Raw genomic sequence first — 24,444 nt, 5'->3', positions numbered from 1 at the left:
CGGGGAGCGGCCCCCGGGGCTGTGCGAGGGCGCCGGGCCCCGCCGGGAGCCGCGCTCCAAAATGGCCGCCGCCGTTGCCATGGCGCCGCGCGCCGCCGCCCGCCTGTATTGATTCGAACCGGGAGGGCGGGGCGCGCTCCCGTCGTGCCCCGCGCGGGGCAGGGGCGTGGCCGGGCGGGCGAGGGGGCAGCGCGGCGGGGGCGGCCGCCATATTGGGGAGCGCTGGGGCCGGCGGAGACTGACAGGAGGAGGCGGAGCGGGGCCGGGCCGCGCCGGCCGGGCAGGTAGGGCCGGCGGGTGGCGGGGCCGCTGTCACAGCGGGGGGCTCGGCTCGGAGCTGGGCTGGGGGGGGTACTGGTAGGGGGGGCCCCTGGCCTGAGCTCAGGCCCCGGACCGAGCTCGGGCCCTGAGGGGCGGCGGCCTATGGGCCTGCCCCGCGCCTGGAGCCGCGGGCGGTTGGTGAGCGGTTCCGGACCGGAATGGCCGCGCTTCCTCGGCAGGGCCTTTTTTGTGGGAGGATGGGACCTCATCCTTGAGGGGTCACTGGGGGTCCCTGAGCCGGGCTTGCCGTCAGGCCACCCCTCGGCGGCACGGCCACCGCTGCCCTCGGAGTCCATCTGCTGTGACGCTCCGGCATCGGACGAGGGTGTTAATGGCCACTATGGCTCGGGACCCCGGGGGCTGTCTGGCCTAGGCAGAGCTCTTGCCGTAGAGCCCTTATTCGGTCAGTGCGCCATGGCCCACTTTGGGAAGGTGTGATGAGAGCCAGAGGCTACTTCAGCTTCGCCAGTTCTTGGTTTCTTGATCAAACTGATGATGTGAAGGACAGCGGAGATTTTTGTGGCATGGCCTCTACTACTAAAGAGAACTACCAAGCAGCAGCAGAAACTTTTATCCAAAATCACTTGTTAACGTGCAGCACAACTTGGTGATGTGCCATTGTCCATCCGATGGCCTTTGGGGGCCTGAGGGAGCTAAATACCACTGTGACTTTCATTACGTTTTTTTTTTAATGTGTTGTTGACGTTTTGTAAATGGAAGTAGTACACACGTTCAGCAAGTTACGAGCTTGAGGTCTTAAAAGTCCAAACTGAGCATCCTCCGCGCGTGGTGAGAGGGCAGGCGTTCTGCTAGAGGAGTCGTTAAAGCACAGTGAAGTCTGTTAGGTCATGTTGGAGTCCTCTGTCGAAGGTGCCCCAGGCTTTATTGTGTGGATGACTTTTTTTCCTTGATTTGTAGCTCTCTTGAAGGCGTTGTGTTCATTTTCTTGTGAAGTGCTGATTCTTACTGAGTTACTGTGTTCAGTGACGCTAGCCTGGTATTTTGTGCTGTGGGTTGTTCACAAAGCAATTCCCCTGCTGGCAACAACATCTCTTATTAAAGACTGACTCTTTAAATTTTATTATTATTGTTAATACAGGAGCAGAATTTTCTGGGGCTGTTGACTGAAGCTGCTCCGTTTTCTGAATTCTGTGACTTTCTTTTGTGGCTTGACAAGGGGCACTATTGCACCTTCAGTAGCTTAAATGTTGTGATTGAGATTATATATTAGGAAGAAATTGTTTGCTGTGAGGGTGGTGAGCCCCTGGCCCAGGTTGCCCAGAGCAGCTGTGGCTGCCCCATCCCTGGAGGGGTTCAAGACCAGGTTGGACGGGGCTTGGAGCAACCTGGGCTGGTGGGAGGTGTCCCTGCCCAGGGCAGGGGGTGCCACTGGGTGGCCTTTAAGGTCCCTTCCAACCCAGACTCTTTTGTGATTCTGTGACGAAGCAGACTTATGAATCGCCTGGCCTTTTCACCAAAGCTCTGTGGACAAAGATGCTGGTGAATTTTTAATCTTAGCTTTTAGTGCACTGACTTCTGATAAAGCTTCCGATAAAGCAGACCTTTTATCTACAGCTGGTGCTCTTAGCTGAATGTACTCTGTTTTGTGATGTAACATAATCAGACAACCATACTCTATGAATTTTTGTACTTTTTTTTGAAGGGAAACTGAATGTTATTAAAGTTAGTAGGTGTATAAAAATTACCATGCCTAGACAGAGCATATAAACTACTAAACAAACAAAAGCCCTGAAGGTTCTGTAAAATGGTACAAAATGCATACACTAGCCTTTCTCTTGTGCTTCCCTCTACTCCTAATTAAGTTGTCTTTGAGTTTAGAATGCTTAACGTGGAAAAACTCCACCCTTACAAAGGCCCCATGTCCCTAAGGTCCAAGTGCTTCATCCATTCATCCCCACTTCCTTCTTAAATGGTTCGCGGTCTGCAGAATAAAGAAATGAGTAAATATAATCACCAAAATGAGTGCCATCATATGCTGGTTGACGAACAGCTGAAAACAGAACCTCCATTTCGCCTGTCTGTCTGGTGACTTGTCTGAAATGTGTGTTTATGTGGGGAAAACTGCCGTTAGGTGACAATGGAAACAGAAGTGCTGTTGCTGCAACTTGCCCTCTGCTTCCTTGACTAGGGGCTCCAGTAGCTCAGTTCTCATGCCTGAGATGGGGCTCGGTGGTGAGTAGAACTAAGAAAGCTGTGTGGTTTATGGGTGCTCCCTATGGCTCGTGAGTCGGGAAGGGTAGCAGCATCCAGCCATGTCGGATTGGCACAGGTTACATCACGGACTGAGGGGAAATCTCAAAGCTGAACGTGGCAAGATTAATGCGGATCCCCTTTTTGTCAAGTAGTAACTTGAGGGAATTGTGGCCAGCTCCTTCCCCGGTGTATGTATGATCTTCCAGCACCTGCAGAAAAGGGTAGTGTTTTGCTCTGCCAGAGCACAAAGGCTCAGGAACCTGTTTCATTGCATGTGCAGGAACAGCAGAGCAAATGGGAGTAGCAGAACTTGTTCAGCACTCGGTGTTTCTCAAGCGTGGTCTGCCAGAGCTGAACCTGATCTTTAACTCAGCCTTCAGAGCTTTAATCGAGCCTTTGTAACTGCCAGAAAGGAAGAGGTGCTCAAACGCTGTTTAACCCGGGTACCTTCTGCTAATTGTTGCATCTCTAAAACCGGAGTGTTTTTTTTCTGCTGCTTCTTATGTGTTTTGCTTTCATAATAGATGAACCTCTTATGAGATTTTCTGTTAAGTAGATGCAGAGAATGCCTTTTGACCCACAGGCAAGAGATGACACAGAGGTCACCCCTCATTGAGCATGCGTTACGTTTTCACGCTCTGTGTATTTCCCAGGTATGGCCTCCTGCACTGCTGGAGACTTTGTACTTTATTTCACATTCCCTGGGAGCAGGCGTGGCCCTCTTATTTGTGGAGCAGCATGGTGAAAAGATAAAATAATCACTACCTGGAGGCAATAAAAATGGTTTTAATGGTGGTGATTTTCTGAGCAATCCCCTGCTGAGTACATGATTGTCATGTCTGCTTAGATAAACCCTGCGTTCCTAACAGACTACTGTACACCGCAGTGAGATGTGTGTTGAATGAAAACGTCATCTATGAAGGCAAAGTAACAAACCTACAATTATCCTAACTTATTAAAAGCAGGCTGAAGTGAACTTGGAAACCACTCAGCTCAGAGCCTGGCTGCTGTGTGGGTATGACAGTGAAGGGGGCTGCTGACTCTGACACCTCATCTCTGTAATCAACCATCACACTTGTATTATTTGAGTCCTGAGTTGAAAATGTCCTTGTCTTTTGAGTACAGTGTGTCAGACTTGACTGTGTTGTCTCCCCTTCTTCTTCTTCCAGTTGTGGAAAAAAGGTGGATTTAGGAAGAACATCTGTGTTGAAAATGTTGGTAATATCTGAGCATCATCCACGTAAAAGAGGCAGCAATGACAATGTTCTTGGTAGACTTCCTGGTGTTTTCCCCTCAGATGAGGGCTTGCATCTAAGAACAACTATTTTGTGTATGAAAATCTGGTGAAAAACTTTTGGGCTTGTGATGGTGTACTCAGAAGATGTATTAGTGGAGGGGGGTGTTTATTTTTAGCAAAGGATCTTCCAAAGACAGAGATTTTGCTGTTGCCTGAAGGTGTTGCAACCCTGAGTTTCTGCTGGTGCGCTAAAGCCCATGCCATGTCCGGAGCTCTTTGTCATGACTCCTTCATCCTTGGCTCACGCGGGCTTCCCGCAGCACTCTGTGACCTGAGTGTCCTAAATTAGCACTGTTGCCCTGCGGTTTGCTGGCCAGAGTTCCTCTCTCATCTTGGTAGGACTGTACATTGGTTTGGAAAGGTAGACACAAAGCCTTAAGTTAGCTTCAGAAGCTGACTTGGAGGGCAGTGGGAAGTCTTGTACCTTGTCTGTGAGCGCAGGTGGAGGTGCAGTGAGTTGCAGAAAACCAGACATTTGTCACCTCCCTTCTGAATTACGGGTTGGGCCCTTACCTGTGAGGAAGGGGTGATATTTTGTGACGCCGGAGGCGAAAGGAGGCACAGATAGCTGTGCATGCCGCTTGTCTCCTAAGCTTAGTATGGAATTGCAGCATCCCGAGCTCCTGTTACTACTGTTACAAACTGGGAGACTGAGTGCAGGCAGGAGGTGAAAACAATGTCTTGGCTATGTCTTTGAGCCACTTGGCCTTTCAAATCAACCTTGAATTCAGTTACGCCTGTGGCTGGTCACCCAAAAGTTGACATTTTTTAAACATTCTGGAGCTGATGGTAGCGAGTGTATAAAGGGGTTTGCGAGCTCCCTAGGCAGGAGGTGCTTGTTTGTAGGGTGCTTTGGAAAGACAGAAATAACATGGATTTTTGCAAGATCTTCAGCAAAGAATAGTCGCCTACGTGTTACGCTCTGAAATATACTGATGCAATGTGATGCTTCTTGCAGTAATGCAGCATCTTGATTTATTGGTGGAGTATTGATTCTCTGTGCAGCCTTCAAGAGTGAGGCTTAAGGGCGGAGATCTTGTCTGTCTCTGTAACGCTGAAGTAATGCTGTCATTGCTGTTGGCGTGGTCTCTGCAATACCTAGTTGTGAACAATCTTCTTTCACAAGTGCAAGGCAAGAAAGTTTGTATTTTGTGTTGACATTAAGCTTTACCTGTTTCCGTTGTTAGGGGTTACTTTTGTAAATGGGTAATTCTATAAATGCTTTTCACGCTAATACCTTAATAAATCGCTGGATAAGAATTTGCGTACTTATAGCTTTAAAAAGATAAATATTGGTAAAACTTACACAAGGCTCTAGCTTTTTGTGCTACTAGTGCTTTTGAAAGCAGGCTAGTTACTTAAAAGGATTGATTGCTTGGCATAATGCGTAAACTCTCCTCCTCTGGGTTAAGTGCACGAGCTCTACTTCAGGTTGTCCAAGCATAGTGTCTTGCTCCTTGTTGATGTCTGCTTTAGTGCTGTGAAGCTGGCTCTAGCATTCTGGATGCATTTGTAACAGGCTTGATTATTATATAGCAAAAATGCTATGGTTTACCTTTTCTTTTTTCCTTTCCACTTGTTTGGAAGTCTGGGAAATAGAAGAGTCCATAACTAGAAATACTCTTACAGTACTTCAGGAAGAGGTGGAGGTGCTGCTTACTAAACCAGCAGAAAACGTCTGCCCTTTGGGGCTGAGTTAGGGGTGGTTTTTTGTCATCTGGGTGAGCTGAATGGGCGCGTGGCGTGGTCGGGCCAGGGCCGAAGCTGGCACGAAGGAGGTGCAGGGCTCTTCAGCTGGCATGGATAGATGGGTTACCTTTTCTGTTGCCAGCCGAGATCTTCAACTTGTTGATTTGCAAGTGTTGCCCCGTAATAGGTTTTAGATAAATCATTGGAAGATGAAAACTTTGGCTTTGGGGAAGCAGGACGTCTGGGTTTTGTTTCAAATCCTGCTGCTCATGACTAAGAGGACTAAGTACTTGTTTACTCCGTCCATTTCCCCTTGGTAAATTACAGGGTTCTTCCTGAGACCTTGTAAATATTCAGCACATCAATAATGACACATTTTTACTTCAAATTCTGTGCGGTTAAATACAGGCCCGAAGAGAAGGTAGTAGCTCTGGTCTGGGGTAGGCTCTTGCTGACTCTAAATTTGTCTGTGGGAAGCAGGTGGGTTTTCCATTTCCCCTGAACAAGTGAGAAAGGCTTTGCCATAAGGACTGGGAGTATGGGGACTCCAAAGTTCTCTTTCCTTGAAGAAGTAAAAGATCTCAAGGAGCTATGTGTACTATGTATTCTTTTTGGATGCTTTGTTATATAAAGTTTGGATACTTTATTGGATATATTGTTACTAAATTCACACTTGGAGAAGAAAGGTGGGGTTTGGTGGGTTTTTCTGATTCCTGGGGAAGAATTTGTACTCTGACTGACTTTTTCTTTATGCACCTTGTGTCCTGTCTTTGAATTGGCTGGATTTTATCGCAATTCAAATTACTTTCAGAACAATACTTCTAGGTGAAGTTATGGTGCTGAACAAGTGCGTTTTGTTCTTTTTATTGACCCAACCTTAATGTGTTCAAATACTTAAATGTTTTTTCTAGGTATGGATTTGTTTTTAATAAGCCAGCATGCAGAATGCCAGGGCTGGCAGGGAAATGAATGCAGTTATTTTGTAAAATTGTTTCTCCGTCGTTTGGGAGGCAGCCCGTACCTATTTGGAATTTTTAGCAAGTGTTGAAGTGGAGGTAACAAACGTAGGCTGTTCTGGCTCTGTCAATTCAAGACATGGCCTACCTGAGCAGAGCGAGAGCTGGACAATCCCTGACCCTTTGTTATTCCAGAAATTGTTTGTGCCCTTTTTAAAACTGGAAGGTAGTTGGGTGGATAAGTGTTCAACACGAGAGGTGCTGGTGAAAGTGAGAGACTCTAGGGATACCAAAGGCAGGAGAACTTTTAAATGTAAAACCTGAATATATCTCCAAATTTAGACCAGGCCGAAGGGGGTAGAGGGTATCTTGGTAATTCAAATACAATTAATGTTATGTTGATGCTTTATTTTGAAGCATCTGAAGCCTGAAAAAGGTTGTTTGGGGCTTATTGGTATTATTGCCATGTTCTGCCTATGCACTCTCTTTGGTTGTTCACTCTGTGTATGCTGTATTTCTGATTAGAAGTTGTAGTCAAAATTTGTACAGACGGGATCTCAAATGAAAAGCTCTAAAAGCAAATGTGTTTCATATCCAGAATTTAAATTGTCACATTGCTGTGTAACTGGATCTAGATCTCTCACGAATAATGTGCTGAGCCATTTTGGGAGGATGCTTCAAATGTGTGGTGTTCCCCAGCTGATCACGCTCCTGCTGTGGGTTCTGCAAGCTGATCTCTCTTTTTGATCGTGTTTAAAAAAAAAAAAAAAAAAGGGGGGGGGCGTTGGGGGAGAAGCATTTTGTTGAAATGCTTGGTTTGAAAGGTCCTGTTAACCTCTAAGGTAGGTTTGGAAGACCATAGGTAGGTAAGGCAACTAAAAAATGAGGGAGAGTGTTTGGCATGGGATGCACTAAGTTTTTTGTTTTGTGTTTTGTTTTTTTTTTTAACCTCCTTCATTAATAACATCACAACTTTTCACTCACAATAACACTCAACCATCTCTGAGTCTTTGCTTCATTTGGTGGAAGCTGATTACTGTTAAACTTGGTAGCTTTCTCCAGTTTTGCCTCTGAAAGAACATATGGGATAAATGTATTAAATTTAAAAAGAAAAAAGCTTGGGGGCGGAGGTGGCAGAGGTAAGCAGGTGTACTCAGAAACAGCTTGGCACTATCTGTTTCAGGGCTGCTCCTGTACGAGTGTTGGTATGCTTAATGGCAAGGAAGAAAAGGCCTCTGCATTTCAGCATTTGTAAGAAGTCCAAGTTTCAGTACTAACAAGCGGCTTAGGTAAAAGGAAAGTAGTTCTGCTATCTAACAGATGCCTGTAGTCTAGAGTTTGTGTGCTTTATCTTGCTTTCAAGCTAATTTCATAGGATATTGTAATACTTAGTCACATCTCGCTGGATTGCTGCTGTACCCCTCTTAGCTTGGTAACTTGTCTCCAATTTTTAATGGTAAGCTTTGGGTAGGTTTTGTGTTCTTGGAGGTAAACCTTTTCCCAACAAACCTTACCCACTGGCAGAGGAAGCTGCAGGCAGTTCGTGGCAGGCCCTCAGTGTGGCAGTGTGTAGCTTGTCTCCCAGCACAGTCGGTTGTGTGCAGTTGCCTCTTGGACTTTGTCACAAGTTTATATCTCGAGGCAACTCCATTTGTGTAGCCGGGACTCCGGCCAGATGCTGTAAGTGTTTATACAATAACAGCAAATGAAAATCCCTGTAAGTTCTGAACAGCTTCCAGGTGCCTGTCTATTGTGGGGATTTTTTTGTGTGGTGTGTGTGTTGGATTCCACCTTTCCCTTTGGAGATGTTTATTGTTGAAAGACCAACTTGGCATCTCTCTTCTGCTGTTGGCATTTTTGTGTCAATGTGAGCTGTGGACAAAGCATGAGGTGTGTGGGAGTCGGGGAGGCTGGACACTAACGATGTTGGTCTGTGCTTCAGAGCTTGGAGAAGGGCTGTGACTACATATCCTTGCAGAAGTGTTAGTTAATATTTCTTTATTGATGCCTATTGTAATTTAGCCAGCCACATCTAGGCTATGAGGCAGCCCTATCCTAAAACATGTGCTTGAAAGATGCTTAACATTGCTTATAGACCGTATAGCCATAAGTGAGCTAGCTTTATGCTAGCCGAGAGCAATATTTGGGAGAGCGTGGGCATCAGACCTTGAATGTTAACCCAGGGGGCTACCTAGTCCAGAGCTGCCTGTGTTCCCACAATGCGTGGTACTAAAAGCCTGGAATGCTTCTAACACGGCTAAAAGTATCCCAACTAGCTTCAGTGTAGTGGTATGCGCTGCTGTCGTACCTCTGGCCTGAGGTATGGGTCTGGCTGTGGTGGGATAGGCTGTAGGTGTCTGTTTTTTTCATGCCTGAGCACTGAAGGCTCCCTAAACTCTGCTGCAGCAGTTCACATCAACAGGCTGGTTTTGAGTATCGCAGTCTCTACTCCAGTTGTGGTGGCTGCCTGCTGAGGTCCTGTCACGCAGAAAATGCTGGTTGCCTGCTTGTGTGAATCGGCAACCAAGGGCAGTAATACAGAAAAATGCTTTTCATTAGCAGCCCTGTGCTGTGCTGTTTCACACAGGTTTGATACCAATGCTCTGGATAGGAAAAGTGGTCTCAAGTTGAAAGAACAGGCTTAGGAGATTCTGAAGAGGCTGCTTGTTTATGAAGGGGTAATATTTTGGTGGTTTTCTTCCCCTCTCTGTTGCAGAAGACGAATTACTGATTTGACTTCATGAACATAAATTCCTGAGCCTGCTGAACTCCCCAGCCCCTCTGCTTTCCACCATGGACCAGGATTACGAGAGACGTCTCCTACGCCAAATCAACATACAGAATGAAAACACAATTCCTTGCGTAAGTACAAATGGGCTGTGCTAAATGGCCTTAGTCTGACTGTTACGTTGTTGTCTGTCTTGCCTGTGACAGTTTTCACTTCAAAGATATGGGACCTCTTTGAAGCAAACCGTAGTCTTTTGTTGGGCTGTGAGCAGGTGTGTGTTCCTGAGCTGTTCTAGGAATAACCAAAAAACTTGATTTCAACAAAGCTTTTGAATATATAAACTCAGTTCAGGTTGGAAAAATAAGTTAAGATATTTTTATGTAGCTCAGTAATGCCTTCTTACTAAATAATCTCAGGAACGTAAAAAGTTGGGTGCTAACAAACATAGAAACCAACTGTAGGGTTTGGCAACATAGAGCAAGTCAGTGGAGGCCACCAAGGTGCTTGGGAGGCTGGAGCAGGAAGATGCTGAGACCTGTGTTCAGCCTGCAGAAGATGAGGCTCGGGAGGGATTAAACTGTTGCTTTCATCTACCTGGTGGGTGGCTATGGAGAAAATGGAGTCAGACTCTTTTCAGAGGTACACAGTGGAAGGACTGAAGGCAGTGGACACAAGCTGCAACAGGGGGAATTCCAGTTAGATGCTAGGAAAAAATACTCACAGTGAAGGCATCCAAACAGCGCAAGAGGGAGCTTGTGGGGTCAGTGTCCTTGGAGATGCTGAAAACTCAACTGGATGAGGCTGTGACCTTCAACATAACTTGAAACTAGCCCTATTCTCAGCTGGGGTCCTTTCCAACAGAAATAATTCTATGAAAAAGAATGTGACCACATTGAGGAATCTGCTGCTTGCCCTGCAAGCAGTCTTCCCTGCTCCATCCTTCCACGTGTTTACCTTGACAATGGCAGCTTGAGAAGGAGCAGTGAGAAAGAGGCTGTTTAATTGCTTCTTTTGACAGAAGTTCCCATTACAGTTGGACCCTGACATGCTCACTAGTTCTGTTAAGGGGATAAACGAATGCTTGGCTCTTCTACTTAGGCATGCTCAACTTTGACAAGACCTCAGATGTTTTTCAGACCCCTACTGTGATCAACACTTGTTCTTGTGTGTGTCTTTTATTCCTTAATTCAGGTAGCAGAGATGAGAAGAACCCTGACGCCTTCCAATTCTCCGATGTCTTCTCCTAGTAAGCATGGTGACAGATTCATTCCCTCAAGAGCTGGGGCCAATTGGAGCATCAACTTCCACAGAATAAATGTGAGTTTTGTCCCCCTCTCCTACAGCTCAGTCTTGGAACGAAGGAAATGGTGCATTTTGTTTTGGCTGGCATAATTGCCCTGCTTGCCTTCTGCACCATGGTCTTTTCCTTCCCCAAAAGAGTCCCTTTGAATGCATGTCTTCAAACAGGCTTCCCCTGTGGTCCAGGAGACTGCTTTGTTTGTTATTTTAACGCATATCGTGAGGTTTCTGTATGGTTACAGCATGTCTCTCTCCCTTTCAGGAAAACGAAAAATCACCAAGTCAAAACAGAAAAGCAAAGGATGCTACATCAGACAATGGCAAAGGTGAGCCCACCTTTCTACCACTTGCGCCACACTTATTTCAAACTGTTGGTGAGTTTGGAAATAAAAGGAACATTGGCACTCTTGTCCTTATGCAAAAACTCGTGCTGGTGTTTTAAGAAACGCCCACATCACGAGAGTGAATACCAGGTCACCTCAGTAGGCTTCTGACAAGCGTATGGGAAGTGAGAGGCTATTTGTAGCCCTTCATTTATTGTGCCAGGGAAGCACCTTCTGATGGAGTGGAAGGAGGGGAAGCTTGCTGCTAATCTTTATTCCAAACTGGGGCCCTAGGCTTATTAAGAGGCCCTGTGAATGTATAAGTCAGGCAGAGGTTATCCTGCCATTCCCTGCAGAGCTGTCTGCTGCTTCCAAGTTCTCTGCCTAAGCGCTCGTTTGGGTTCACAGATGGTCTTGCTTACTCTGCCTTGCTGAAGAATGAACTCTTAGGAGCGGGGATTGAGAAGGTGCAAGACCCACAGACGGAAGACAGGAGGCTGCAGCCGTCCACCCCAGAGAAGAAGTCTCTCTTCACTGTAAGTCAGTTACTTTGCGTTAAAACCAGTGGAGGTTGCACGTGTGCATCACAGGAACAAAGCACACGGTTCTGCCAAGCTGCTAGTGCAAGTGAGTTAGTGTTGTGGCTTTACTAAGATAAGATGTTGATAATAAAATTTGGTGGCCTGTAAAGAGAGCATAAATATCTGCAGCAAGTGCCTTACTTCCTATTTCCATACTGGCAAGGAAGCTGAGTTGGAACCAAGGTTTTTTGGACAGTGTGGGGTAAATGAACAAATCACGCTTTTGGACTTCAGTGGAGATGAGGTTTTTTGTATGGTTCTGAAGCGTCTGGAAAAGGGAGGAACTGAAAAGGCTGGAAAATCTGACTGTGGGTGTTGGAGCTAGCTAGGCATCAGGCACTAGTGAATGTTGCGAATGATCCCCTAGGTCTTGGGCACGCTGAATTCTTACTAGATGTGTTTTCTTTATGCAGTATTCACTCAGCACAAAACGCTCCAGTCCAGATGATGGCAATGAGGTGTCGCCATATTCCCTGTCTCCTGTCAGCAACAAAAGGTAATACTGATTCTCCACAGACTGTGAGAAGGAAAGGGTTGGGACAGAGGATTCAGTGAGGTTCTCCAGGACCTCTTTCTAAGGCACCCAAAATTGCTATCTGAATTGGTTTTGGAAATCTGGGGAGATAATAAGTAGTGATAGTCAAGTTCTAAGAATTCCTGCAGGTGCCCAGGCTGCCTATACTTAATATATCTTGGCCAACTTTCAGTAGTTAGTTTACCTTTTTGCTCCCTGGCTCCATTATAGAAGCGGGACCTAATTCCTTCCAGTCTTACCTGCTGGAAAGACTTTTGCAGCCTCTTCGTCTGTGCATTTCTATAGAAATGCAGGTATGCTTTAAACAGCAGCTACATCTGCGTCTACCATCTGCTGTGACGTGTAAGATCCTGTAGTTCTCTTTATATCTGTTTTTGTAAACAGTCAGAAGCTGCTAAGATCACCTCGAAAACCAACTCGGAAAATCTCAAAGATTCCTTTCAAAGTGCTGGATGCCCCAGAGCTGCAGGATGACTTCTACCTGAACCTGGTGGACTGGTCCTCTCTTAACGTCCTCAGCGTTGGCCTTGGGACTTGTGTTTACCTATGGAGCGCTTGTACTAGCCAGGTAAAGGATCCTCGATGTCTGGAGAGTGAAGTGCCTGTTGCTGTAGGTTTTTTCCAGCCGTAGCGTTTCTCAGAGCTGTGGAACGTGCTGTGTGAAGGACTAAGCACTTGTAATGCTCTGTCCCCAACTAGGTAGTAGTCTGTGAGACAGCTAATAGTGTAGTATGACAATAACAAACGTTTCTTATTCCATTCTGTCCTACTTTTAAGGTAACCCGACTGTGTGATCTCTCTGTGGAAGGAGATTCTGTAACATCTGTGGGCTGGTCAGAACGGGTCAGTATAACATTGTCAACAGTGACAGCTGAAACACTTGTCATTTAGACACTATCGTTGTAGCTCTGTAGCTCTTCCTCACAGGTTTTAACTTCTTGAGTTATTTTCCTGTGTGTCCCCAAACTCCCTATAAGTATCACAACTCAAATGTGTTTTCATAGAATCACAGACCGGTTTATGTTGGAAGGAATCGTAAAGATAACCCAGTTCGACCCCCCCCTGCCCTGGGCAGGGACACCTCCCACCAGCCCAGGTTGCTCCAAGGCCCGTCCAACCTGGCCTTGAACCCCTCCAGGGATGGGGCAGCCACAGCTTCTCTGGGCAACCTGGGCCAGGGGCTCACCCCCCTCACAGCAAACAATTTCTGCCTCACATCTCATCTCAATCCCCCCTCTTCCAGTTTCAAACCCTTCCCCCTCGTCCCGTGGCTCCCCTCCCTGCTCCAGAGTCCCTCCCCAGCTTTCCTGGAGCCCCTTTAGGGACTGGAAGGGGCTGGAAGGTCTCCCCGGAGCCTCCTCTTCTCCAGGCTGAACCCCCCCAGCTCTCTCAGCCTGTCCTCCCAGCAGAGGGGCTCCAGCCCTCCCAGCATCTCTGGGGCCTCCTCTGGCCCCGCTCCAACAGCTCCGTGTCCTTCTGCTGTCGGTGCCCCAGCGCTGGAGGCAGCACTGCAGGGGGGTCTCCCCCGAGCGGAGCAGAGGGGCAGAATCCCCCCCTCGCCCTGCTGCCCATGCTGCTGGGGATGCAGCCCAGGCTGCGGGGGGTTTCTGGGCTGCCAGCGCACGGTGCTGGGGCCTGTGGAGCTTCTCCCCCACCGACACCCCCAAATCCTTCTCCTCAGGGCTGCTCTCCATCCCTTCATCCCCCAGCCTGGGTTTGTGCTGGGGGTTGCCCTGACCCAGGTGCAGGAACTTGCGCTTGGCCTTCTTGAACTTCATGAAGTTTGCACAGGCCCCACCTCTGCAGCCTGTCCAGGTCCCTCTGGATGGCATCCCTTCCCTCCAGCATGTTGACTGTACCACACAGCTTGGTGTCGTCAGCGAACTTGCTGAGGGTGCACTCAATCCCACTGCCCATGATGCCAACAAGGATGTTAAACAGCACCAATCCCAGTACTGACCCCTGAGGCACAGAGCTCATCACTGGTCACCACTTGGACATCAAGCCATTGATCGCAACTCTGAGTGCAACCATCCAGGCATTTCCTTATCCACCGAGTGGTCCATCCGTCAAATCCATGTCTTTCCAATTTAGAGGCAAGGGTGTCATGTGGGATAGTGTCAAATGCTTTGCACAAGTGCAGGCAGATGATGTCAGTTGCTCTTGCCTTACCTACCAGTGCTGTAATCCCATTGTAGAAGGCCACCAGATTTGTCAGGCACAATTTGCCCTTAGTGAAGCCATGTTGGCTGTCACCCATCACCTTCTTATTTTCGATGTGCCTTAGCATAGTTTCCAGGAAGATCTGCTCCATTATCTTGCCTGGCACAGAGGTGAGACTGACTGGCCTGTAGTTCTTCAGGTCTTCCTTTTTTCGCTTTTTAAAAATGGGGGTTATGTTTCCCCTTTTCCAGTCAGCGGGAACTTCACTGGACTGCCACAATTTCAGTGGGTTAGCAACTTCATCAGCCAGTTACTTCAGGACCCACGCATTTATCTCATCAGGTCCCTTGGACTTGTGCACCTTCAGGTTCCTTAGATGGTCTCAAGCCTGGTCTCCTGCAGTGGGCAGTTCCTCATTCTCCCAGTCCCTGCCTTTGCCTTCTGTGAGTTGGGCAGTGTGGCTGGAGCACTTGCTGGTGAAGACCGAGGCAAAAAAGTTGTTGGGTACCTCACTTTCCCATATCGCGGGTGACCAGGTCTCCTGTTTCCTTCTGGAGAGGGCCCACATTTTCCCTAGTCTTCCTTTTGTCACTGACATACCTATAGAAGCCTTTCATGTTGCCCTTGACTTCCCTGGCCAGATTTAACTCTGTCTGGGCTTTAGCTTTTCTAACCTGATCCCTGTCTGCTTGGACAGTTGCTCTGTATTCCTCTCAGGCTACCTGTCCTTGCTTCCACCCTCTGTAGACTTCCTTTTCCTATTTGAGTTTGTCCGGGAGCTCCTTGTTCATCCATGCAGGCCTCCTGGTGGTTTTGCCCAACTTCCTCTTTGTCAGGATGCATCGCTCCTGAGCTTGGACGAGGTGATCCTTGAGGATTAACCAGCTTTCCAGGGCCCCTCTCCCCTCCAGTGCTTTATCCCATGGTACTCTGCCAAGCAGATCCCTGAAGAGGCCAAAGTCTGGTCTCCTGAAGTCCAGGGTGGTGAGCTTATTGTGCGCCCTCCTCACTGCCCTAAGGATCTTGAAGCTCCACCATCTCATGGTCACTGCAGGCAAGGCTGCCCTTGAGCATCATATTCCCCACCAGCCCTCCTTGGTGAGAGCAAGGTCCAGCATGGCACCTCTCCTTGTTGGCTCTTATCATAGAATCAGCGAATCATAGAATGGTTCGGGTTAGAAGGGACCTTAAAGATCATCTGTCACTTGGAGAGGGTATTTATTATCAGCGAATTCCAGGAACCTCCTGGGTTGCTTTATGCCCTGAGGGGTTGCCCCTCCAACAGATATCGGGGTGGTTGAAGTCCCCCATGAGGACCAGGGCTTGTGACCATGATGCCGCTCCTATCTGTCTATAGAGGGTCTCATCTGCTCTGTCTTCCTGGTCGGGTGGCCTGTAGCAGACCCACACTGTAATGTCACCTGTCCCTGCCCTCCTTTTAATCCTGACCCAAAAGCTCTCAGTCAGCTCCTCATCCATCCCCAGGGGGAGCTCCACACACTCTGGCTGGTCATTGATGTAGAGGGCAACACCCCCTCCTCGTCTCCCCTGCCTGTCCTTCCTGAAGAGCCTGTATCTTTCCATTCCAACACTCCAATCAAAGGACCCTTCCCATCATGTCTCTGTGATGCCAATAAGATCATAGCCCTGCAGGCGTGCGCACGTCTCCAGCTCCTTTTGTTGTTCCCCATGCTATGTGTGTTTGCATAGAGACATTGAAGTTGGGCCCCCGATGAAGATGACTTACTGGCTGGGGTGGCTGGAATGCCTTTGTGCTGCCCTCCTGTTGACCTGCAACCCTTCTCCAGGCTCTGAGTATCTGTCACTGGTATTGGCATCGTACTGATAGAAGCAGGACGGATTGAGGTTCCCGTCCCCTGGCGACTCTAGTTTAAAGCCCTCTTCACCAGCTTGGCAAGCCTCTGACCAAAGATGCTCTTCACCTTCCCCTTCGCTGACAAGCGGGCCCCATCAGGCCCCAGTAGACCAGGTTTCTCAAAGCGAGTCCCGCGGTCGAAGTAGCCAAAATGTGGCACCAGTCCAGTAGCAATGTGTTGATTTGCCAAACTCGATTTGCCCTATCTTTGGCCCTGTTTCCTGTCTGCGCTGTTTTTTCTCTGCGAAATGAAAGGGGAGAGAGAGCAACCTCTTCTGTCTTGAGATTCTTGAGGCATTTGCTAAGAGGTGTGGGAGGGAGAAGGAGCCAATCGCTTCTCCAGCTCTTGTTCCAATAAATATATTCCAGCCAGGCTGTTTGGCCCTCTTGGTGGGGAAAAGATGTGAGATGGAAGAACTCTGGATGCTTTCCATCTTGTGAGGTTTATCTCAAGTCTTTTCCTCAGCTTCTAGCTTTTGTTTTAAGCCTGTCTTTACTTACTGGCTTTACTGATCGTGGTTTTCTGTTTGTCTAGGGGAACTTGGTAGCTGTTGGCACTCACAAAGGCTTTGTACAGATCTGGGATGCAGCTGCAGGAAAAAAGCTCTCTATGCTAGAGGGGCACACAGCCAGAGTCGGTAAGGACGTGGGAGGCAGGGGTTTCACATGTTTCGTTTTTTCGTGATTCAACTTTTTCCTTGGAAGCGAGGGGTCTGCTTGAAATATCAGAGCTCAAAAAGTAGCAGAATTGATATTTATTCCCTACTATGTCTCGAGCAGTCTTTCAAAATGCTGCCATCTAGTAATTGTGGTGTTCTGATGTTGGGTGTGGTGGTGTTTGAGTATTGTAGCAGGTGTTTCCTCTGTGTCTGAGGCATTTTAGGTTTGGTTACAACATCTTTTTTCACTGCCACTGGCTTCCGGTTTCAGCCCTGCAGGCAGGCTGCTTTACGCTGAGATTTCCAGTTCCCTTATTCTGCGGGGACTGTATTTTTTTGCTCGGAGATGTGAATCTGAACGCTGGAGTGAGATTTAGGAAGTCAAGGCACCTTCTGAGTTCTATTTCTGTGCTTAACTGCACTGTGAAAGGTGATTAGTGATACCTTCAGTACCTTTCTTTATATGTTAGTCTAGGACCAGACAGTGGATAGTCTGGAGGTCTGTAAGCACTGATTTATTTTATTTTATTTTTTTTTAAACCTTGGCAACTGTGGTGGCTGAGTTCTGCCCAGCCGCTCCCGCAGGACTCCCACAACATACTCTTGTGCTCTGCCTGCGTTACAGGTGCCTTGGCGTGGAACGCGGACCAGCTGTCTTCTGGGAGTCGCGACAGGATGATCCTTCAGAGGGACATCCGCACCCCACCCCTACAGTCTGAGCGGCGGCTCCAGGGCCACAGGCAGGAGGTCTGTGGGCTCAAATGGTCTACGGACCACCAGCTCCTGGCCTCTGGAGGGAATGATAATAAGGTATAGTACTTCCAAGGAGTCACGGGAGGCTCAATGTCTCTAGATCTTCACCAAGAAATGTCAGACCCCCTTTCTTTAAGGATACTCAGCCTCTCTGAAAGGGGCTATCCGTTTCACGTGTTGGACTGTGTCCAAACACAAATCATGATAAGCTTCTACTCTGTCTCCTCTCTCTAATAAAATTAAAAAGGCAAATTTAATTTTGCTTCTGTATTTGGCTAATTAAATCTATAGCTTGACTCAGGGGTTTGAGTTTAACAAAGCTACTGCTGAGCTGTATTTCCTGACTTTGTTTAGGTAGACAGTATAGTCAAGTTTGTTGCAATAATGTTTATATGTGCAAAAGGAAACCGAGTTTAGAGCTTTGTAAGTTCTGATACCTATAACGTAGGCTTATAGTTCACTGAGCACCATATGGAAGAAGCATCTGGTGTGGAGAAGCAGTGTTCAGAGCCCTTTGGAGCAGGTTGCTAAGTAGTGAATTTGCCCGATGTCTGTGTGACAGCATGGTTGTACCGAGTTCCTCCTGCTCAGAATAACTTCTAACGAACTTGAGCATATTTCTAAATGTGTTCTGGAATAATACAGCCGTAAAGACAAAAGAAGGCTTTGAGTTCACGTTCAGTGATGCTATGTCTCTGGCTTCATAGGCTTAACTTAAGGACTGTTACCTTCCTTGTGGCCCAGTTGAGTGTGGTGACAGGGTGGGACTGGCTTCAGGGCTGCAAGTGCAGAGCAGAGATGCACGTGCTTGGGCAGAGCTGTGGGAAATCATCTTGTTGCCCAACCGCCCTCATCAGTCCCAGTGCAACATCGTGGTTTGTGGGTGTTGCGGACGCATGACTGCAGCGCAAGTTTGATCATGTCTCTCCTCTCTGCCAGCTCCTTGTCTGGAATCACTCCAGCCTGAGTCCTGTCCAACAATACACAGAGCATCTTGCAGCAGTAAAAGCTATTGCCTGGTCTCCACACCAACATGGACTCCTCGCCTCCGGCGGTGGGACAGCTGACCGCTGTATACGCTTCTGGAACACGCTCACCGGGCAGCCTTTGCAGTGCATCGACACTGGGTCACAAGTGTGCAACCTGGCGTGGTCGAAACACGCCAACGAGCTAGTAAGTTCCTCCCTGTGCCGTCCTCCTGCTGAGCTCCCTTGTGTTGGGAGGCATAATGCATATTTACCTCTACCCTTTCAGGTGAGTACCCACGGATACTCGCAGAACCAGATCCTCGTCTGGAAATACCCCTCATTAACTCAAGTAGCAAAGCTCACAGGGCACTCGTACAGAGTCTTATATCTGGTAGGTGATGGCCACGTCTCTGAAAACTTTTGTAGCTGCTTCTCTGGCTGCGCATGTGCTGAGATGAGACCCAAAGCCGCAGTGCCGGTAGCACCGTAAGCTGCCTGTGGGCTAGGTGGAGATATGAATGCTGTGCTGCAAGCAATGAAAAATGCTCTGTATCAGGTTTTCTTGCCTGCAAGGGATACTTTGATTTGCTGTTATGGAAATTCGAGGCTTTATTAATGAATAGAAAAGCCTGCCAAAACTCTTCTGAGGAAGCAAAAGCATCTCTTCTTGTTCCCTTAAGACTTTTCGCTGGTGACTGCCACAGGGGAAGAATTTAATGCTTTCAGTCCTAATTTGCCATTAAAATGCTTGCTGCAGTTAATCCATGTTGATCTCATACCTGCTTTGTTACTGTTACGTAGGGCTTTCAGCAGATTCATAACAGATTATAAACACGCTGATGTTGTTTGTGAGGTAGATTCCAATGTAAGTGACTAATAGAGCTGGCAAATGCCAGTCATATCACACTTCCTACCTTAACACGTATTTATGGTCTGGGGAGGAATAGCCTCAATTACAAATGGCTTAGATTTCTTAACATGGGAATCCTTTTTATGATAATTCCACCCATGTGTTCCATGGCCGCTTAAGTAAGATGCGAGTGCTCGAATTGGCACCTACTGAGACTGAAGAAGGCACATGAAAGCAGAGGTAGTTGTTTGGTTTCTCACTGCCAGCCAAGTAGGAAGGAGAGTTAAATGTGTCTCATGCATTCCAATGAAGATCTGTTTGCAACCTCAAAGATGTAACAGACGCTAAAGGTTCCTCTCTCTTGGCCTTAGGCGATGTCCCCTGATGGGGAGGCCATAGTTACAGGAGCTGGAGATGAAACCTTGCGCTTCTGGAACGTCTTCAGTAAAACTCGCTCGACAAAGGTAAGGATGTGCTGTGTGGATGGCCGCAGCTGTGTCCTGCAGGAGGCTCAGCCTTTGGGGCGTGAATTCAGTCCACGTTTGCTCTGTTCTGCTGCATCATCATGTCCTGCAGATGGAGGGCTGGATGCAGTGAAGGGTTAAACATTGAGTATTAAGGGATTTGCAGTCATCAGATGAAATAAAAGGTTGCCTCTGTGTGCCCCGGGCAGTGTGACACAACTTCCTTCTCCTGGCTGTTCCAGGGCAGCATTTCAGGGAGCTCACCCTGCGCCCACCATCTTCCCTGTAGCACGCTGCGGTGAACTGACCTGGTCCTCAGAGATGATTCATCCCCTGGCTCCTTACGAAACTGCTTAACATGGTGGTTTGGGTGGAAATGGGATCGTGGATGCTGCCATCGACAACTCGCCATCACCAAAAGAGGGTTGTGCCAGATGCCGTGAGAGCTTTTCTGGCTGTCTGGCAGAGGCAGGGGAGAATGGCAGGGAGACCTTAAGGCGTGAGCTGCGGGGAGCTGGCACTGCTCGCTACTGGGTGCCCCCCTGGTTTCTGACAGCTCTGGGGTACAGCTTCCTGCAAAGCTGGGGGAATGGCACACCCGCCTGCCGTGCTCCTTGTTATCACTTGGAAAAAGAACATGGGAATATTTATGGTATTGGACTTTGAATGGTGAGCTCGAATCGTGCCCGAGCTAGAGATACCTCACCAGATTAGCAGTTGTTTTAGTAAAAAGAAAAAAAAAAAAAAAAACAAAACAAAACAACAAAAGCACACGGAGTGGTGCTGCAGCACAGCTGTGGAGTACTTAGCGCTGCTTTGTCTTTTCTTCTCAGGAGTCTGTATCCGTTCTCAACCTCTTCACCAGGATACGATAAACCCCATCTACTGCGGCCCAGGAGACTACAGCCTGAGAGACCGGGATAAAACTGCTCCCTGGGTGTGCATGGAACCCCAAACGATCAGCCAGAAGGGGAGGGAGAGCCAGTGGGACTGGAGGATGGACCCAAGAGATGCTAATTAAATACGTGCTTGTGAACCACGCTGGGCAGTATTTGGGCTGGGGTTGGGGAGGGGAGGGAACTGCCAAAGGTTTACGGATTCATCCTTCATAAAGGGAAACGGGTACAAGAGAAGCGTTAAACCAGCATCCTCCAACCCTGGTGGTGTTTACTGGAGAAAACTGTACGACGTGGACCACTGAGACCGGACCAAGGCCATCCCAGCTGCTGTGTTGTCCCCTCTTGGGAGAGATGAGAGTGTCCTTGCCTCTGTGGGAGTGGGTCCCTCTGTCCTTGGATGGACATCTGTGGAGGTAGGAGCCAGACAGACTTGTTCAATACAGCCGGTGCAAGGAGGCCAGGCTCCAGGCTGGGCGTTAGCCTCTCTGATTAGCTAAGGGCATTGTTTATACCTGACATCCCTGTTACGTGAAGAAACTGGAGAACTGCTTATTTTCCTCTTTTTTTTTTTCTTTTTTTTTTTTCCTCCAAATGGGTACTGTAGTACTTCATACAATCATTCCCGTCAGACAGCTTGATTTTTTTGGCATCCTTGACAGCTGCCTTCAAATGAATATATTTTGGGGCTCTGAACTTTGGAGGAGACTTGAAGAGGCTCCACCTCAGAGGGAGCACATGCAGAAAGTTCTGAAATTGCTATTGCATGTTCTGGGCTGATCCTTTTAGTTAACAGAGAGGAAAAACAATGGCTTTAACAAACAAACAAAAAAAACCCAACCACAACCACCATGCGTGTGGAGCTTCCCACAGTGCCATTTGTGGCAGGCTGGTTGCTCTGGAGTCTTCCTGAGGACAAAAGCAGTTGAGATGTGTTGGAGAAACAAAACAACTCCTGTGGATCTGGTTTTCTTGGAGAGAGCATGGCCTCTTCTGGCTGGAAGGGGGGAAACACCATGTCTGGGCGAGTGGGGGGTTTCTTTTTCTAATGCAAGGAAGAAGTGTTGCTTTTTTTTATCTCCAAGTCAAAGCCAGGGACCTGTCGTTAGAGGTTTTTGTTTTTGTTTTTTGTTTTTTGTTTTTTTTTTTTTTTTAAGTTGTATGGGAAGAGAGTGCCTGCTTGTGTGTTTGGAGCCTGTGTGACGAGTGCCGTGGGATGCGATGTGAAGCGCTTGTGTGTATGTGTTGCTTTTAATTTAAAGAGAAGCTGTTACGCTGGCAGCAGCCTGTTCCTGTCTTACTTTGTACGTGTGCCAATGCTCTCCCTGCCGCACACCTGGCTCCTGCCTCGTGCCCTCTCGAGTGCTCTGGGGCGTGAGTGCTCCTTCCTCTTCTCCTTTGCATTTTCCTGGCTGTGTATATAGACCTTGACCTGTTCTCTGTAGCGTGCATAGGCAATACTTTTCTCTCGCTCTTTTTTTTTTTTAATTATTATTTGTGTTTCTTCCTCCTCCTTTCCCTGAAACCAGACTGTAGGGGTGGTGGTAGGAATAGAGTGTCCCTCCCCGGTGCCACCGGTATCCTTAGGGTGAGCTTCTGAGGTGTAGGAAGGCTGGTACGGAGAAGGGCAGCGAGGTGCCAATCTGTTCACTACAGCCTTGACCACGTGTGCCGTTACACCAGTGCCTGCGTCGGGCTCTTGGCGCTCCCTCTGCGTGTTGCAGGTTCTCGGGGACACTCGTGAGGAGCTCGTGTGCCAGGAGCTTGCTGCTCCTTAGCTGGCTGGCAGCGCTGAGTCCCCAAAGCCCAAATCGGCAGCCGCATTGTCGTCTTACAGCCTCACTTGCCTCCAAAACGTAATTTCAATGTAATTTATGAAGTGGGGTTTCAACACAACCACTTTACTTTTGGTTCTTGCCGCAGGAGTGTGGGGCTGTGGCTTAAAAACCATCTGATGGCTTCCCAGCCCCTCTCCTGTTGCTCGTTGTTACCTTCAGTGGCACTGTTAAACTTCATCGTGTGGAAGGATGAGCACAAAGCACTGAGGAGTTGTTAAGATTTAAGTTGGATCGTTAAGTTGGTGATCAGGTTTGAAGTGAAAGGCCACCTGCAGCGTGTCGTGGTCTGTCACGGGTGTCTGTCCTGTGTGATACCGCCCCGTGGGGCAGCAGGGCCCAGGGATGGGGGTGTTTACACCAGGGGCGGAGGTGGTTGGTAGCTGCTGCTGTGGATTTGCTTGTCTCTTGTGGATCATCTCCTGCCTAAATCCTGACGCGCAGACCCCCGGGAGACGCTGCTTTCTCCTCCAGGAAGAAACAGATGGTTGGGATGGGGGCACATGCGCGGTCTCAGCCGTGGGTGGTTTCACGGAGGTTTGTGCCCATTCCGGAGCAGGAGGAGGGAGCCGGGCAGCGCAGCTGGAGCATGGGGTGGCACGGGGTGAGCGTGGCACTGCCGGGGCTCCACACTGCCCCGGGACTCCGGCAGGAATGGCAGAGGGGGGTTTGCCTCTCAGGTGCGTTCCCCAGAGGAGTCCTGGGGCGTTGGGAGCTCCAGTGCTCCCAGCAGGGTGCTGCGGAGGGGGGACAGCCCCTCGCTGCTCTGTCCCCACACCCTGCTCCTCTCTTGCCAGGGACCTCCACAAACCACATCTCTCACTTTTTCTCCCTTCGGAGCTGCCTTGGGAGCAGTTTGGGTCATTGTGACTTCTCTCCTCATGCTTGGCAGGGAGGGCTAGCAACTTCCAAGCCATGGCTGGTCTGTGGCTGAGCCCGTTGGCTAACGAGCGCAGTGAGACCGAGCTGTTCTGATTGACTTAGCTGTTAAAAGTGTGGCACAAACTCCTTCCCCCACCCGGCTCGCAGCGGCCAGGGCAGGAGCGGAGCTCGCAGGAGTGCTCTCCGCAGCTCTTCCCCTGCGAGAGCGGGTGCTGGTGGGTGCGTGCGTGTGTCTGGGCACGTGGAGGCGAGTGGCGTGGCGCTGGCGGCTGCCCCGGGGTGTGCTGCGGCGTCTTCCGTGGGGAAAAGAGCAAAGCTCACCTAAGCTGGTGTCGTCGGCGTGTGATCTGTAAGCGCTGAACCGTGTGGGCAGGTTGAGCAAAAGATCCTCCCAGAGCTTGTGTGATAAAGTCTGCGACCGTGTGGCATTGTTATATATAAGGCATCATATGGCGGGGGAAAAAAAAAAATATAGAGAGCGTTGTAACTTTTCCATGTAAAACAATCTAACTGGCATTAAACAAGTTGTGAGTTTATGGCTCTTGGCCTTGGTGACTCGGCTTTGCTTTGCCACGTCGAGGTGAGGGGCGCAGGGTCCCTGGGGGCGCTGGAGCTGCCCCCCTGGGCTCAGAGCCCCCCAGCAGCATCCCCCCCTGGCTCCTTAGGTACCAGCTTTCCCCACACAGGCCTTGCCTGGGGTTTATTGCTCCCCCCTGCCCACTCCTGTTCACTTTCCTGTGCTGGAAGAGCAGGGAGGTGCAGAATCAGCCTGCCCTGCCCTGCCCCTCTTCCCTCTGTGGGGCAGGGAGGGATCAAAGGTGCCCCTGCCCTGGCACAGCCCCCCCTTGGTGTGGGGCAGTTACTGGCGTGGCTGCAGCGAGGGCCGTGGGCAGCAGCGGGGCTGGGGGAGCAGAGCCCCTGGGTGCCCCAGAGCACCCTCAAGAGGGGGTCCCCCTTCCCCCAGCCTCTCCCACCTGGCTTTCCCTGGGGCGGGGGGGGTGGGTGGGGGGACGTGTCAGCCCTTTGTGCTGCCTTGATCCCACCAGCTGGGGGGTCCCCAACCCCCCCTACAAGCCCCATCAGACCCTGCTGCCTTTAAGGACTTCCCTGCCCTCCCCAGCCCTGGGGCGCTGCCTGGGGGGTGGTGGAGCCCTG

The 24,444-nt window shown here is 49.1% G+C and overlaps 1 protein-coding gene across 2 annotated transcripts; it reads left to right on the top strand.

The window, feature by feature from the left end:
- Positions 1-172: 172 nt before the first annotated feature.
- Positions 173-23,829, top strand: FZR1 (fizzy and cell division cycle 20 related 1). Of its 2 annotated transcripts, none has more exons than XM_063358151.1 (14): positions 173-284; positions 9,194-9,339; positions 10,397-10,522; positions 10,767-10,830; positions 11,236-11,363; positions 11,822-11,904; positions 12,328-12,511; positions 12,721-12,786; positions 16,518-16,620; positions 17,267-17,451; positions 18,334-18,567; positions 18,649-18,753; positions 19,584-19,676; positions 20,510-23,829. In XM_063358151.1, the coding sequence occupies exons 2-14, from the start codon at positions 9,271-9,273 to the stop codon at positions 20,549-20,551; spliced, it is 1,482 nt and encodes a 493-aa protein (XP_063214221.1). In that variant the 5' UTR covers positions 173-284; positions 9,194-9,270; the 3' UTR covers positions 20,552-23,829. The 2 variants fall into 2 exon arrangements, with proteins under 2 accessions (XP_063214221.1, XP_063214220.1); XM_063358150.1 differs by lacking the exon at positions 20,510-23,829 and adding an exon at positions 19,919-20,436.
- The last annotated feature ends 615 nt before the right edge of the window (positions 23,830-24,444 follow it).

The sequence above is a fragment of the Chroicocephalus ridibundus genome, chromosome 22, assembly GCF_963924245.1.
Source record: "Chroicocephalus ridibundus chromosome 22, bChrRid1.1, whole genome shotgun sequence".
Lineage (NCBI taxonomy): Eukaryota > Metazoa > Chordata > Aves > Charadriiformes > Laridae > Chroicocephalus > Chroicocephalus ridibundus.
The sequence above is the reverse complement of the archived record's forward strand: the minus strand, read 5'-3'. Positions and strand labels throughout refer to the sequence as shown.